General features: G+C 42.9%; 1 protein-coding gene across 2 annotated transcripts in view; it reads left to right on the plus strand.

Annotated features, from left to right (window-relative positions):
• plxna2 (plexin A2) overlaps window positions 1-15,000 on the plus strand; it is a 305,307-nt gene that overhangs the window by 212,758 nt on the left and 77,549 nt on the right. For both annotated transcript variants that reach the window (XM_015967086.3, XM_070544789.1), the window contains exon 12: window positions 123-322. In XM_015967086.3, the coding sequence (XP_015822572.3) occupies window positions 123-322 (200 nt within the window). The remainder of the gene's footprint in view (window positions 1-122; window positions 323-15,000) is intronic.

The raw sequence follows: 15,000 nt of genomic DNA on the forward strand, positions 1-15,000 counted from the left end.
TTTATGGAAAGAGTATCTTGTATTAAAGAACCATAAATATTATTTCACTCACAGCAGACTTGCTGTCAAAAATCCGTATGTAAAGCCACTCATTTGCTCTGTGTTCACCTTTTATCCCACAGTGCACCTGTACAAGTGCGCAGCCCAGCGGGACAGCTGTGGCATGTGTCTGAAGGCAGACAGGAAGTTCCAGTGTGGCTGGTGCAGCGGAGAGGGGAGGTGTACCCTGCGGCACCACTGCCCTCTCATCAACCCTTACACCACTCGCTGGCTGAACCTGTCCAGCAAGAGCGTGAAGTGTACCAACCCACGCATTACTGAGGTCTGTGCTCATAATCAGCTCTGTGTCAATCCCACCTGCCCACACAGATCCAGGTCCATTCAGGAAGTGATAACCAGCCACTACTGCAGGTTTTGAGGCTGTAAGCCAGCTCTCTACGACACGACTTACCCCCAAATTCCACTACCTCCGCTCCGCTCCGGTCCGCCCCCGCCTTCTGCAGCCGCTCGCTTCCGAACTCAATTTTTACTGGTACCCGCTCTACAACGGCTCCGCTCCGGTGCGGAGACCTGAGGTGGGCAAACAAGCATGCGCGGGATTTTCGAGATCTTGCGATACAGTCCGAGCAATAAACGCGGAAGTTAGATCCAAACACCCGTTGTGTGGGAGAAGCATCGGCATGAACTGTTTAATCTGCCCATCACTTGTGTTGAGAGATCAGCAGTGTTTGGATCAACAAAGTGTGACTACTTTGGTAGTAGAAACTGTATTTATGGCTTATTTTTGTGCATTTAAACTTTAGCCGCCATTGATAGTTGTTAAAAGTTGTTAAACCTGTGCATATGAAACAAAAAATGCCTTTTGTTTATCGATTTATTGTGAAAAACGGAAATTGTGCTTGCTCCTTTTCCTGTTGGGCCGTTGTGATTTCTGTCCATTTACTGCGGAGGTGCTGCGGCGTCCGGCGAAAATAGGATCGATTCTATTTTTGCCAGACGCCGGAACAGAGGGCGGCGCACGGCGCCGCACTGCCGGAGCACGGCCGCAGTAGTGGAATAGCTCTGATTGACTACAACGGGACCGATTTTGCTCCGGCGTTCGTGTCAGAGCGGAGCGGAGGCAGTGGAATTTGGGAGTTACTAGAGCTCTCGCGGTTTGGGACATTGTGATTTTAAGATCTGCTTTATATTCTCTAAAGCACATCATCACCATCAAAGTGCCCAAAACACTTGATTCTGCTGCCTTAAACAGAACAGAAGTTGAACGCCTAAGAGGATCTCATAATTCTGGAGAGACACGTAGACACACACACTGACCTCTAAAATGTCTGATTTACATTCTGAGATACTTTGTTAGAGAAGCAGCTACTTTTATACTTCCCCAGTTGTGTCTGGATCCTTTGAGAATAAGAATAAAGCCTCAGTAATTCAATTCAATTCAAGTTTATTTATAAAGCGCCAAATCACGACAAGAGTCGTCTCAAGGCACTTCACATAATAAACATTCCAATTCAGGTCAGTTCATTAAGCCAATCAGAAATAATGTTTCCTATATAAGGAACCCAGCAAATTGCATCAAGTCACTGACTAGTGTCAGTGACTATACAGCAATCCTCATACCAAGCAAGCATAAAGCGACAGTGGAGAGGAAAACTCCCTTTTAACAGGAAGAAACCTCCAGAGAATCCTGGCTCAGTATAAGCAGCCATCCTCCACGATTCACTGGGGATCGAGAAGACACAGCAGACACACACACACACACACACACACACACACACACACACACACACACACACACACACACAAGTAATGTGTCTACAGTTATATTGTGATGTCTTAGTAAATATTCTATTTGGTGAAAGATAAACTTTATTGTATTTATCCTAGTGGATCTATAATTAAACGGATAAACTAGTAGTAGCACATCAAAAATCAAGGAAACCAAAAAGTTATTATCAGGAGAGGGAGAATGTTTTAGTGTTAGCAGCAGTGTGCTAGTCAATGGCCCCCTCCATGAGGCCACCACAGCTCAGCAGAACATCATTGTAGCTTCTTCTGGGGAGAAAAACACTTAGAGAGAAAATAAAGTTGACAGCTGAAATTGGACAAAATAATACAGTTAAAGAGCAGACTGTAGAAGAAAGCAGTAGAGTGTGAGAAGTGGTCAGTGTATCCTCCAGCAGTCTAAGCCTATAGCAGCATAACTACAGAGATAACTCTGGATAATCTATCCTATTTAGATGGAGGCATGTTGGAGGCAGGGCAAGGGAGAGCCGTCTTTACCGACTGTACTCTCCACCTCCCTCTACTCCCCCACTTGTCCAGATCTAGGCTAACATCAGGTTTTAACCATAGGCCCTATCAAATAAAAATGTTTTAAGCCTATTCTTAAAAGTAGACAAAGTGTCTGCCTCACGGACTAAAGCTGGGAGTAGGCTCCCTAAGGTGCTTGCCATACCTACTCCTGCAAGATCTTTAAATGTTTGCTGTCTGTTTTACTTAATTGCAAGAAAAATATGCATATAATTGTCTTTGGCTGAATGTGTTGTGCTCATGGTTGACTTCACCTTCAGGATTTGTGCTAGGGCAAAAGCGCACACACACACACACACACACACACACACACACACACACACACACACACAGAAAGTCCGCTTTAAAAGACTGTCGTCCTGACAACTGTGCAGTCAGCACAGATGCTTGCACGTCGAGTTAAGTACTTTCTGTCTGCACACAAGGTTATGTTGGAGCTTTAAAAGTAACTTTTTACACCAGGAAATTACAAACAAAGATTTTCACAAATGAAATAGTTGAATAATCGTAAATTTAGAATTTCCAAAAGTGAGTTTTAATAACTTTTTGACTCAAGTTAAAATAGAGTCACGAATGACGTGTCTTGATAACAACACACTTTAGCACGCTGGCGACGACACGCGCTGCAGTGAAACATTAATGTGTAATATATTTATTAGATTTTCCACTTACAAAAAAGAAACTTTACTCACCTCCAGCTCCCCTGTTTTGAACACTTTGGTGTGTTTTTTATAAATGTTTCTGAGCTGTTTTCATATAATTCCCCATATCAAATGAAACCACTAACATTTTAATTCCTTTATCTGACATTTTTATTATTATAAAACAGCCGTAACGGCATATGAGTGGTAAGAATCCTAGCAGTCAGATATCCTGCACTTAAACAGCACCTGGATCATGACCTGGAAGTGCTCAACTGCTCCGTAATTGGACCTTAGTTTACTTAAGCCACAATCCCATCCACCTTGGTGTGTTTGCTGTCACTGAGGATTTAAGCCAATAGGGATTTAGTATTTAATTAGGCGTGGTAACACACCAGTGCTTTGTGGTTAACCCATCGGACCTCTCTGGAGCCACATTGATTCGATTAGCTTATCACTCCTTTCACCAGACGCTCACATCTAACTCCAGTCCAATGAAAACTGTGGTTGATATTACAATTAACAGATTTGCTATACCATGCCCAGATTAATCCAGATTAGGAACATTTATGTTGTTTCCTTTTCTATTTTCTACGCACTTTTCTCCTCCTCGTAGCGGTGTGTATCGATACTTCTTAATGGACGAGGTGGGTTAGCTTCATCAGTTTGTCAATTTATGGCACAGACTCAAAAACACCCATTTTCTCTCCTCAACACTCTTTGTTTACACTATTGGTTGATTGCACTAGGACCTTTAAGTGTATTCCCATCGAAGCAACACAGTTTAATGACAGTTGGTAGTTGAAAGCCAGAGAAAAGTGTGTCTTAAGTCTCGGTTTAAAAAGCAAAAGAGAAGGGACTTCTCCGACATCCAACAGCTAGGCACTCTACAGTCGAGGACCCGCTACTGAAAACACTCGCCCACTCCTTGACTCCAGGTTGTACCTGGGGGGCTGGTGACAGACACTGGTTTGCCAACCACAGGCAGCATGCTGGAAATTAACCAATCAATCAATCAATCAATCAATCAATCAAAGCTTTATTTATAAAGCGCCTTCCGCAACCCTGTCAGGAAGCCCAAAGCGCTGAACATTGTACAGTTGTATGTAAATATATTGAATAAAACAACAATAAAAGAAATTCAAATTACAAAATACAAATTACAAAATACAAAATGGAAATTACAAGATAGATGAAACATTCTGGTGAAGGACAAATGTGTGAAGCACATTTGGATTGAGTGTACCAATGAAAACTGTGGATTGGATTCAACGTAAAAGAAGGCCAAAATCAAACATGTTCTGGAAACGCCAAGCGGAGGAGGTGTGTTTTTAGGTGATTCTTAAAGACTGGCAGAGAAGGGGACAGCCTAACTGAGGGTGGCAACTGGTTCCAGAGTGACGGTGCTAGTACTGAGAAAGCCCGGTCCCGGAAGTATAACATCTATACTTCTCCCAAGAGATCGGTCTAAAATTCAGTACCCAGTTCTCGGTTGAACAAAAGACTCAATTTCAGTATGAAGGTCTTATTTATGATTGACCTGACATTCAGTAGTCCAAACTGGATAGGTGACAGGACAGTTATCCTGATGCTTTCAGTAAGCAGGAGACAGAGGAGCTGTTAGGCCCTGTCCTGAATTTTTGAATTTATGCTTTGTCCTGCAGTCCATTGATTGTATTTGAGTCTCACCGACAAAGACATTACCGTAGGATATTTCCAAGAAACATTTCTCCATGAATCCATTGCAGATCGCTACAGAATATCAGGTTTCAGTAACACGTGGTGACAAGAGTGTACAGACCTGAGCTCAGACCAGAGCTCATCAGTGGTCGGCAGTGATGTGTAAATCGTTGATTTAGCTCGGTAAAATGGATACTTCATCTTATTTACCATAAGAAATTGTATTATGGGTCAAACATGTTTGGTTGTCAAACAGTGTAATGGGCATGGCAGTGAGGATGACTTCGCCTTTGCAGGGGTGGTAAAAAGTCACCTTGGGAGATAAGATAAGGGGACAAGTAACTATTTTATTTCAAAGCTGTTTTGGTAAAATTGATAGAAAATATTTACAGAGTAAGCCTGAAACAAATCCATGAGTCAGTGTTGCAGTGTCAGTCTTTCTTTTAGGTTTAGAGGATGAGAATAGAAGTGTGCAGCCACGAAAGTACGAAAACGAGCAGCTTTGAGCTATTTGAAGTCAGATTTGTTTGTAGCTGTAGGGTGCAAACCATCTCTGCATGAGCATGTACCTCAAACAGACACACCCATGTTCTGCTCCTTTTCTGTGAAGTCCCCCCCCCCATGTCTCTCACTGATTACAGTTTCTTTAAGGAGCAGACGTCCCCCCTGGCAGGCTGAATTTATTAATAAATTTAGTTTTGATTGTGTGCTCCAAAGCCCTCATCATGAGCTGATTTGTATACATACTAGCACATTAGTAGATGTGCCTACCACAAGATAGGCCTTTTGAATAATTAATGTTTCTATTAAGTGCCACGGCGCCTCCCACCATGGGCCATTAATATTGAAGAGATGTAAGCTCCTGCTAACAGCAGAGGGCACAACATCAAATGAAGCTGGGAGTTGCATGATTATATGAAAGGCATTCCCTCGGTCGACTTTGGTCGTGGCTCCTGTATGAGTTTACTGTGAAGTGACGAAGCTCCCCGGCCTCGCAGTTACGAGGAATAAAGACACTGGTCTGTAGCCTCAGGCAAGGCGGAAACTTGAGCCCTTTTTAGATAGACATTCTGGAATATGTTCGGACAATTCAATCCGGTTTTTAACCGGAACTGTGTTTTCAGACACACCACTTTTGTACCGGAACTTGTCCTTTCGGCTGCCTTCACACAGCAGGGAAAAGTTCCAGATGTCTGGGGGGTGGGGGTGGGGGGGATCGGACTTATGCTAAGCATAATTCTGCGCACACGAAGATGCATAAGAGACCTGGGTGATGAAGCTCAATGGTTAAGGGAATCACTGAAGCGGTGTGAAGCGCTTCGTCGCGCGTCTAGATGGTACCGTAGGAGGCGAGCTGCCGTGGTTCGCCGCATGCTACAGCAACGGGCTATCTAGGTGCGCACAGCGTCCCCCGGTCCCCTCCTCCCTGTCCGGAACTCAACCTCACCAGTCTGAAGCAGCCACCTTGTCCGTAACAAGTCCGGACCTGTTACTAGGGGCTTCGTCCGGTTAAATTACGGAAGACGTTATCCGGATGTTTGTATTCAGACACAAAGGTCTTACGGACAGAGTCCGGAACATTCCCGTTTTTCATGGCCTGTCTGAAGAGGGCTTAAGTGTCATTTTTTTTCTCCCAGCCACTCCCATGCAGATGTATGTAAGATTATTGCTGATATCATCGCTTTCTACAGGGATAGAAAGTCAGCCAGTATCAAACAAAACCCTTAAGTCAGTATCTCACTGGGCTGCCAGTGTTACTGAGAGATCGCGATCGATATTCACGAGGGAGTTTCCAAATCGTCTTGAAACTGGAAGTCTCCCACTGTTTTATCCCCAAGTATCAGCTGAGACCATGTCTCGATCTGATCACGTTTCTACAGATCACAGGGTTAGTCTCAGTATTCGTGCAAACAAATGTGTGAATTTGACCAGCTTTATAAACACTGTTTTAAACAGCAGCCATCACTTGTTACTACTGCATGATTATGTGTTACACTACAGACCAGGGTTACACATGTCCAGGAACCATAAGCACCAGTGTTGATAATAAAAAGGACGACAGTGTTTTAAAGTGACATTTCTAACAGGGTTTATAAATTCTGCTGAAAACAGCAGTTCTCTGTGGGGTTTGACACACTTAAACCATGTGACTGGTGTTTAATAAAACACGCTAGCAGTCACAAAGCTATTATTTTTCACATAAACTGAAAGTAAATAACCGATTTTTTTACTTGATTCAAGCAATTTATTTGATTTCTGGTCAAATTGAGAATGAAATCAGGGTCTGTTGTGAAAAATTGAGATTAGTTTTTTTTGTGACAAAATGTGACAAGAAAATAAACATGACTATTAGTTTGTTTTACAAGTATGTCATGTGCTCTGGCCTCAAAAGGACAATGTGCAATATTTTCATATTTTTTAATTATTTTCTTGAGCCAGTATGTGCTAAAATGACCCTGTACAGTGTTAAAGAAAGTCCATCCAGCTCCTATCGCCCCCTGTGGCTAGAATATAGCACTTCAGTTGCTGGTATGCTCTTCTGGGACTTAAAACAAATTGAGCTGTCTTGCTTCGGCATGTTTCCTGCATTGTTGTAAACGGTTCTAAAAACAAGAGCAAACAGATAGCGAGCATTATTAAAATAAGGTTAACAGTTAAAAGACAAATTATCAACTATATAAAACACCTGGTTAAAACTTTATTAAAAGTTTTACCAAACTGAAGGTGTTTTAAAAACACAACGAAGTTGATAAAAGTCTAAAAACTAAATCCAAGTTAACCTTAAAACTAGGGATGGGTACCTTTGACATTTGAATCGATCCGGTACTAATTCCCGGTACCTACAAATTGATACCGGTACTTAACGGTACCAATTTCCGATACTTTTGAGTGTTTATTATTTTAATTCTCTTTTCTAATTAAATATATTTTTTTCTCAATATATAACCATATTTGATAAATATCACGATAAATAACATACAACTGTTTGTATTTTAACATCGTCCCTGTAGTTTTATAAGCTGATAATTAAACTGAAGCAAACATCTTTACTGTGAACTAAATTTACTGTGTATCTTCATTCCTTTTGCCGTCTTTTTTCATTTGATTTTTCCTACTGGGAAGTTAGAATTTCCGAGGAGAAAGCGAACGCACCATTAGATGATAACAATGGTGGCAATGGAAGCTAACATACCAAGTTAACGTTATCTTAAACAGCTTATTTAGCTGCTGGAGCAGATTAAAACGATGATGCCTCACACTTAGATCGTTGTCACTGGTTTCATCTTCACCCAATCACCCGTCGCATTTAGTAAAGTGAAGCCAAACTTTAGAGCGCGTTCATGTTCTTCTAGTCGGGAATTCGGAGTTCCGAGGAGAAAGCGAACGCACCATTAGCGAAATGGAAGCTAACATATCAAGCTAATTATATTTACCTACCGGAGCAGATTAAGATGAGGATGTCTCACTTAGATCGTTGTCGCTGGTTTCATCATCACCCAGTTACCCATCACATTTAGTGAAGTGGACCCAAGCTTTAGCGTGCGTTCTTTCTACCATGCTGCTCTGTTTACAACTGGCTCGCAGCGAGCGACGACAAAACGCTCTTGCGCATGCGCAGCTGTCTTGGCAAGTTCTCGTTATGAAGGACGGGTACCGAAACGAGGCACCGTTTGAAATGACGTGAATCGGTGCTCGGTCGGTACTGTGGATTTCGGTCGGTACTTTAAAAAGTACCGAATTCGGTACCCATCCCTACTTAAAACACAGTCAACACTAGGTGACATGCACAAAAGATCCATGTGGATCACTCAGTTATAACTTTTACAGTTAAAACTCATCAAAACGAAGGGGTTAAAACCAAAACAAGGCCTGGAGGACAGCAGAACCCCTGCACTGCTGTCTCCCAGACTGCTGAAGGCACAGCCTTTTTATCCAGGTGTGGGTCGTCAGCAGGATTCAGATCAGCTGTTCTCCTCAGCAGCCTGGAAGAGAGGAGGAGGAGAGGCGGTGTCAGGCTGATCACCGGGGCTGGTTGATCCTGGCTCCTGCATCCCAATGGCCAGGCTGGTAGCCGTAACATGCATGTTCTAGACAACGAACTCAGCTGATTTGTTTAATCTAGTGATGAATCACTGCTCTAGACACTTAGGAACGCTGGGAGACGTTTCAGCTGTTAGATTTTAGGTGTTAAAAAGACAAACGCACAGCAAGGAGATAGTTTTTGCTAAAAGCAAGCAAAACTGTTTAGTATCCCATTAAATGTCTTGCAAAACTTGTCATAAATGTGAATTCAGTATAATTTCTACTGATTAAAAACCTGTCACTCTGCAGGGATCACGTATATAGTGACAGCCCAGTAAAATACTGGCTTTGGACCAGGGGTCACCAACCATGGTGCTCCAGGCAGACCAGGTGCCCGCAGACCTTTTCTCCAAATAGCACAAGTCTTTAATGTCTTTTTAAAAATCTGCTGCCACTTACTTTAGGCGCACATGCATCCCTATAGATTTTAAAGCTGTGATTTTATTTAAAGCCATTAAAATGTATTTATTAAACATTAAGTTTAGTTCAACTCTGATCCATTCTAGTTCAAACGTCACTATTGCATCAGCCTAGTTGCCCTGGAGGTTCACCAGAGCAGTTTTTAGGGTTGGAGGTTCGATCAGTTTTCTCTGGTAAAAAAACAGCAACCTTATACTCTATGTATTCATTTTTCTGCATTTGTTTTTCATCTAAGCAGAGGAATGACACACTCAAACATTCCTATTGTTACGTCTCAATTTATGGGCTCGACACACAGGAGGCGACATCGCCTCTCCTCCATTCATTTTCAATGAGACATGCGCGACAAAGCGATAATCGCGGGTCTCCCTCCTACCAAGCGAAACGCGAAAAGCGTGCGTGTGAAATTTTGCACTCGTGCACGTGTCGTGCACAGGCGACCCAGCGACGCGATCCCAGAAAGTTGAAACATTTTCAACTTTTCATAGCTGTCGTTCAGATGAGGACCAATCCACGGAGGTTTAATTCACTGACCAATGAGCTGGCAGGATGCTCCGTACACCTCCGAGCAAACATGGAGGAGAAGTTGATTATTATTATGTTTTATAAAGTAAAATCAGAAGTAAGATTTCACATAACTCTAGCAGCACCTTGTGAAACATCATATCTACCGCTTTTTAACTCTGAACCGCTTAAATAACCTTAATTCCCTCCAACCTGACACAGCCAATCAAAACAATGGAAGTTTCAATTTCGCCATGGAACAGAACGCGTAGACGACTTTGTTGCTGGCCATTGCCGCGGATCACCTCCCGTGTGTCAGGTAATAAAAGCAACACATTTTGCTGATCGCGGTCGTTTGTCGCCTCCCGTGTGTCGAGCCCATAAGACAGCTGTTCATATTACTTAAAATATAATAAAACCCCGCTTTTCATCTGAAAGCTGTGGTTTCAGGGCAGCAATGTGTATATTTTTTTCCTTTTTTGCTGAAATGTTTTTTTTTTATTATTAATAAAATCTTTCTGGAAGTGCATAATTTACTGGTCATTAAAATTTGCATTCAAATTAAAAATGATCATTTTATAATCACATCTTTAAGCATGATGAAATCAGTATTACCCCCCAGTTGGTACCTGCTGACTGTAGGGCTGCTTACGTCATGACACCCTCCATATAAATGTGCATACAGTACGAATGCCCTTATCTCACCAGCTCCTGCCAGTGTTTTCATCCCCTCGCTCACTAAAAGCCCTCTCTCCTTCTGTCCCATATCTCTCAGCTCACAACAAGACATTTAAGACCCCATAAAGACTTTAGGATGTAGTTTGCGTGAGAACAAGTGACCGGTGGTGTTTCATCAAGCCCATTAAATGCTGCTCACAATTAAACGTGACATGCTCAAATTAGTCTGAGCGCAGTCCAGAGACAATGGAATTAGCCGGAAGCTTCTAAATTCTGTCAAAGTTTATTTCGCTTCAGAGGCTAAATATGGTGTGGCGAGAGTACACCAGCCGCTGGGTAGTGTGGAAGAGGTTCACCAGAGCTGTAAGAGGGAGAAGGGTTTGTTGTAAAAAAAAAAATAGAAAGAAAATGCTGATGTTCTGTGTTTTAATGATAGATGTGATGGTTAAATATTAGTGCTGAATTGTCTTGGAGAATTGGATTGGACTCGGTTGTAGTGTCCATGACATGCCAGCCCAGCACAGCCTGAAGGCAGCTGGGCTGGTGTAATGCTCTCTGCTATATATTGAGTTTAGCCATGGCTGCATCAGCACATCTTTCCCCACAATTACTTCAGCTGAATACGTCAAGACCACAGTGACAGACACCCCGGGCTGTTCTCGTCGGAAGGCCATTTCCTTCTGTTGCTAGCTTGCAGCCGCTTGTTCCCAAAAGGCAGCCTTTCTTTCCTCTTTGGGATAAGTCCCATTCTTGTCTTTCTTTTATGTTAGACCATCTTTCTTGTCTCTATCTACATTATAGTTCTAGTCAAATACTAGGGAATGTCTTAGGAAACAACAAGACCAATAATCTGATCCCCTGAGCTGACAAGGAAGAGAATATAGCCAAAGAAAGTGCCGGTAGTGGGAGAGCAGCGTTCAAGTTGACTGGGGCCCTGTCCACACGTAGCCGGGGATCTGCCAAAACGTAGATATTTTTCTACGTTTTGGCCTGTCATCCACACGAAAACGGAGTTTTTTCACACGAAAACGGATCTTTTTAAAAACTCCGGCCAAAGTGAAGATCTGCGTTTTCTCCGTTTTGGGTGTCTGCGTGTGGACGGACAAAACCGGAGTTTTAAGGTCCGCAACGTCACTTTCCAGGACAAAAAATGCTGACATCACGTGTGCGACCTGTGTTTACACTAGCCAACATCATGGAAGCCTTCAGAGCTGCGCTCGCTTTATCAATTGTCCAAGCGCTTTCTGCTTGTTTGTTTTTGCAAGCGGAATTACTGCTCCTTGCGGAAGACCACAGACGAAGGACGAGGTTAAGAACGGAGGAAGTACTGCCGCCTACAGGTCTGGCATGTCCTTAACAACGTATTTATCCGGGTACGTGTGGACAGAGTTTTTTTTTTAAAACGAGGTGGTGTGGATGCAAGTTTTTGGAGGGGCAGATATATGTGTGGACTAAGCCTGGTTGTTTGCTGGGAATTACCCTCTATTGACAGTGTGACAACAGCACGCATGCAGCAGCACTGCTGGTAAAAGGATTACACAGGGAGCGTGGAATGGGAGCACTGGGTGGGAACGGGGGGAATAAGGGCAGCAGGGTGCACATGCATGTCCAATCAGGCTTCCTATTCCCTCAACGTGGTCTGTATGGCAGAATGAAAGAGCGAACGGCTTCCTGAAGAAGGAAGACGTGTCACCAACTGGAGATACATGACATGATAAAAGGCAGAAGATGCAAAGAGGACGATAAATACAGAATACGACTACCCTGGGTTCCCTCCGGTGTGTAAAAGCCTTAAGAATCAGGTTCACAGACGATCAAACATGTATGGTACGGATCCATTATAGAGTTAGCCCCTTTGTGTATATAAGAGACAAAGAGCCTTGCCTTGCTCGTGTCTCTGAGCCTGCAGACATTGGTGGCGTGTGCCTTTGAAGTGGTTGATTTTTCTGTGATGCTGATGAATCAAGGCTCTGACTGCCAGTAGGCAGCTCAGTCAAATGGGTTTCATGCATGGATTAGACTGTCTTCCTGTGCTTATTCCACCATGGGAAGGGCTCTATGTCAGCCTCAAGGCTAGAAAGAGGAGGTCTCCCAAGCTTTTAGTGTGTCCATCTGTGGCATAGCACTGCTGCCCTGTCACCACACTGGCCTCACCTGTCACCTGTCTTAGCTTAGGGGACTGAATCAAGGACCAGTCTCACCCCAGCAATCAAGTCTTTCAACTATTACCATCAGGTCGACGGTACAGGTCACATAAAACCAGGTCAAGCTGATTCAGGGATAGCTTTTTTCCCAGGGCGATCTCTATAGTAAATAAGCATAAAACAATTAAAACTGCTTAGCGACTTGTCAAGGTCACCGTCAACTATTATGCTGCTATTCTAATGCCATTTTATACATAATATTTTAGCTGCTATTCTGTATATATTGTGCTATTCGGTATAAATTGTACTTACTATTGTTTTGTTTTAGGGTACCTTTTATATTTATAAGTGTCATTGTATTATGCACCAAGGGAGTGGCACTCCAATTTCGTTGTATCCTGTACAATGACAATAAAGGCTATTATTATTATTATTATTATTATTATTATTATTATTATGAATGGAGCTAAATCCAGTTTTTCTTCTCCGCTCTCTCATTCCATGTTCTGTTCTCTCCCATCTCTGCTCCCTTTTCATTAGGTCCCGAGTAGTTTTCCTCTCCCTCTTTCTCCTTGCTGTTCTCTCTCAGGCCGTTGTGTTGCTTACGTAACCCTCTCTAAGTCTACTCCAGTAGATGACATGGATATATTTAGCCACTATGTCCCCCCCACCCTTCTATTCCCTGCATGCTCAAGCAGTGCTAAAAGATGCATGTATTCTGAGCCCTCGGGCGGTGCAGTGACACACTTACTTTACATCCAGAACAATTAATGTCCACTGAATCTAGATTACAATGTCGGCATCCCACAGGGGAGCTGCGGTGCCCTGATGGGTGTCGGGGGTAAGGAAGGGGAGGGTGCACAGCACCTCTTAAAAGGTTGCTATTATGTGGTGCTTTACCGCTCACTGAGTGAGTACAACTGTTGTTTTTTCGCGTGCTTGCATGGCCAGTAATAGCATATTGATTGTTTACATAGCACTAGCAGCCACACACAGCAAAGTGACAGTCATTCCCTCCCTGCTGACCTCCTCTTTTTTCCACTCTCAGCTTTTCCTCTTTTACTTCCCTGTCCACCACACAAGGCTCAGCTCATTTGGTGTGTTTTTTTTTTTTTTTTACTCTCCCTCCTGACTTTTGTTTCCTCCTTGTCGACTTGTATTCTCTTTGTTTCAACTCCTGGATGCTTTCCAAACCCGAGCCTTGACGGGGACTCTGCAGCACAGAAGGCACCATGCCACTCTGTGCCAAGGTCATGCTGGGCGGCCATATTGCAGTTTATGGGGAGGTGCGCTGCTCGAAGCATTGATATTGCACCTTGTTAGATGTAATGGCTGCACCAGTAGATGCTGATCATGCAGTTATACCGCTATGTTTTAATCCCCCTTATGTCAACATGAAGTCCTTTTTTTTCTGATTTGGTGTGGGCTTGGTTCTTTGGAAAGGAACTGCAACCTAGAAAGAGTTTTAAAACTTGTTTTGTGTGTGACTGTATAAATATCCACCCATCCATCCATCCATCCATCCATCCATCCATCTTCTTATCTATCTCCAGCGGTCTCTGGGCATGCAGGCGAAGTACACCCTGGACAGATTGCCAGTCCACTGCAGGGCAACACAGAGACACACATGACCAACAACCATGCACACGCACTCACACACACACCTAAGGATAGTTTTCAGAAACCAAACAACCTGACAGTCAATGTTTTTGAACCGTGGTAGGAGGCCGGAGTACTCGGAGAGAACCCACGCACGCACAGGGAGAACACGCAAACTCCCAGCAGAAAGACTCGAGGTTGGGATTTGAACCCAGAACTCAGCACTAGCCACTGTGTCAAAGTTTAAAAACTGTTTATTGTTACTTTAAATTAAACTCAAAAGATTTGTGTTTTCATGAAGTGCTGCCAATTTCTTTCCCTACAACCTCTGTACTGTACTTGGTATGTGAAATAAAGCAGGAGTTGAATAAATCCATGAGCCATAAATACAAATAATTACACTTTACTTGTTGTAAAGTAGGTTTATGAATTTTAGAAATACTGTGTTTACAGATGACACGACTGAATATGACACGTATGAGCACAGCTAAGACATGCTGGTCATGCAACATTATTTTAATGGTTTCTATTTAGCCTCTAATTGGTATTCAAAAGTGTTAAAAATCACCAGTTAGAAACTTATGGTGTACCCAGAAAACCGTTTCTCCACGACCCTTAATGAAAATGCAGCTGAACTGTTTAAAGATCTGGAGGATGTCAGCATCTATTATAAGGAGTAAATCTAAAAAAAAACAACACAAACAAACACACCTTTTAGACAAATCGACAATTCTCAATGGTTTTGTAAAATCATGCAAAGTTAAAAAAAAAATTACAAGAACATTTTAATAAGATTACCATAATTTCCGGACTATAGAGCGCACCTCAATAAAAGCAGCACCAACAAAAAAAAAAGGTTTTCTACACACGCCGCACTCGAATACAAGCCGCGGCGCAGCAGCCACATGCGGGTCTCCGGCACACAGCGCATGTACGGT

The sequence above is a fragment of the Nothobranchius furzeri genome, chromosome 15 (genome assembly GCF_043380555.1).
Source record: "Nothobranchius furzeri strain GRZ-AD chromosome 15, NfurGRZ-RIMD1, whole genome shotgun sequence".
NCBI classification, from domain to species: domain Eukaryota; kingdom Metazoa; phylum Chordata; class Actinopteri; order Cyprinodontiformes; family Nothobranchiidae; genus Nothobranchius; species Nothobranchius furzeri.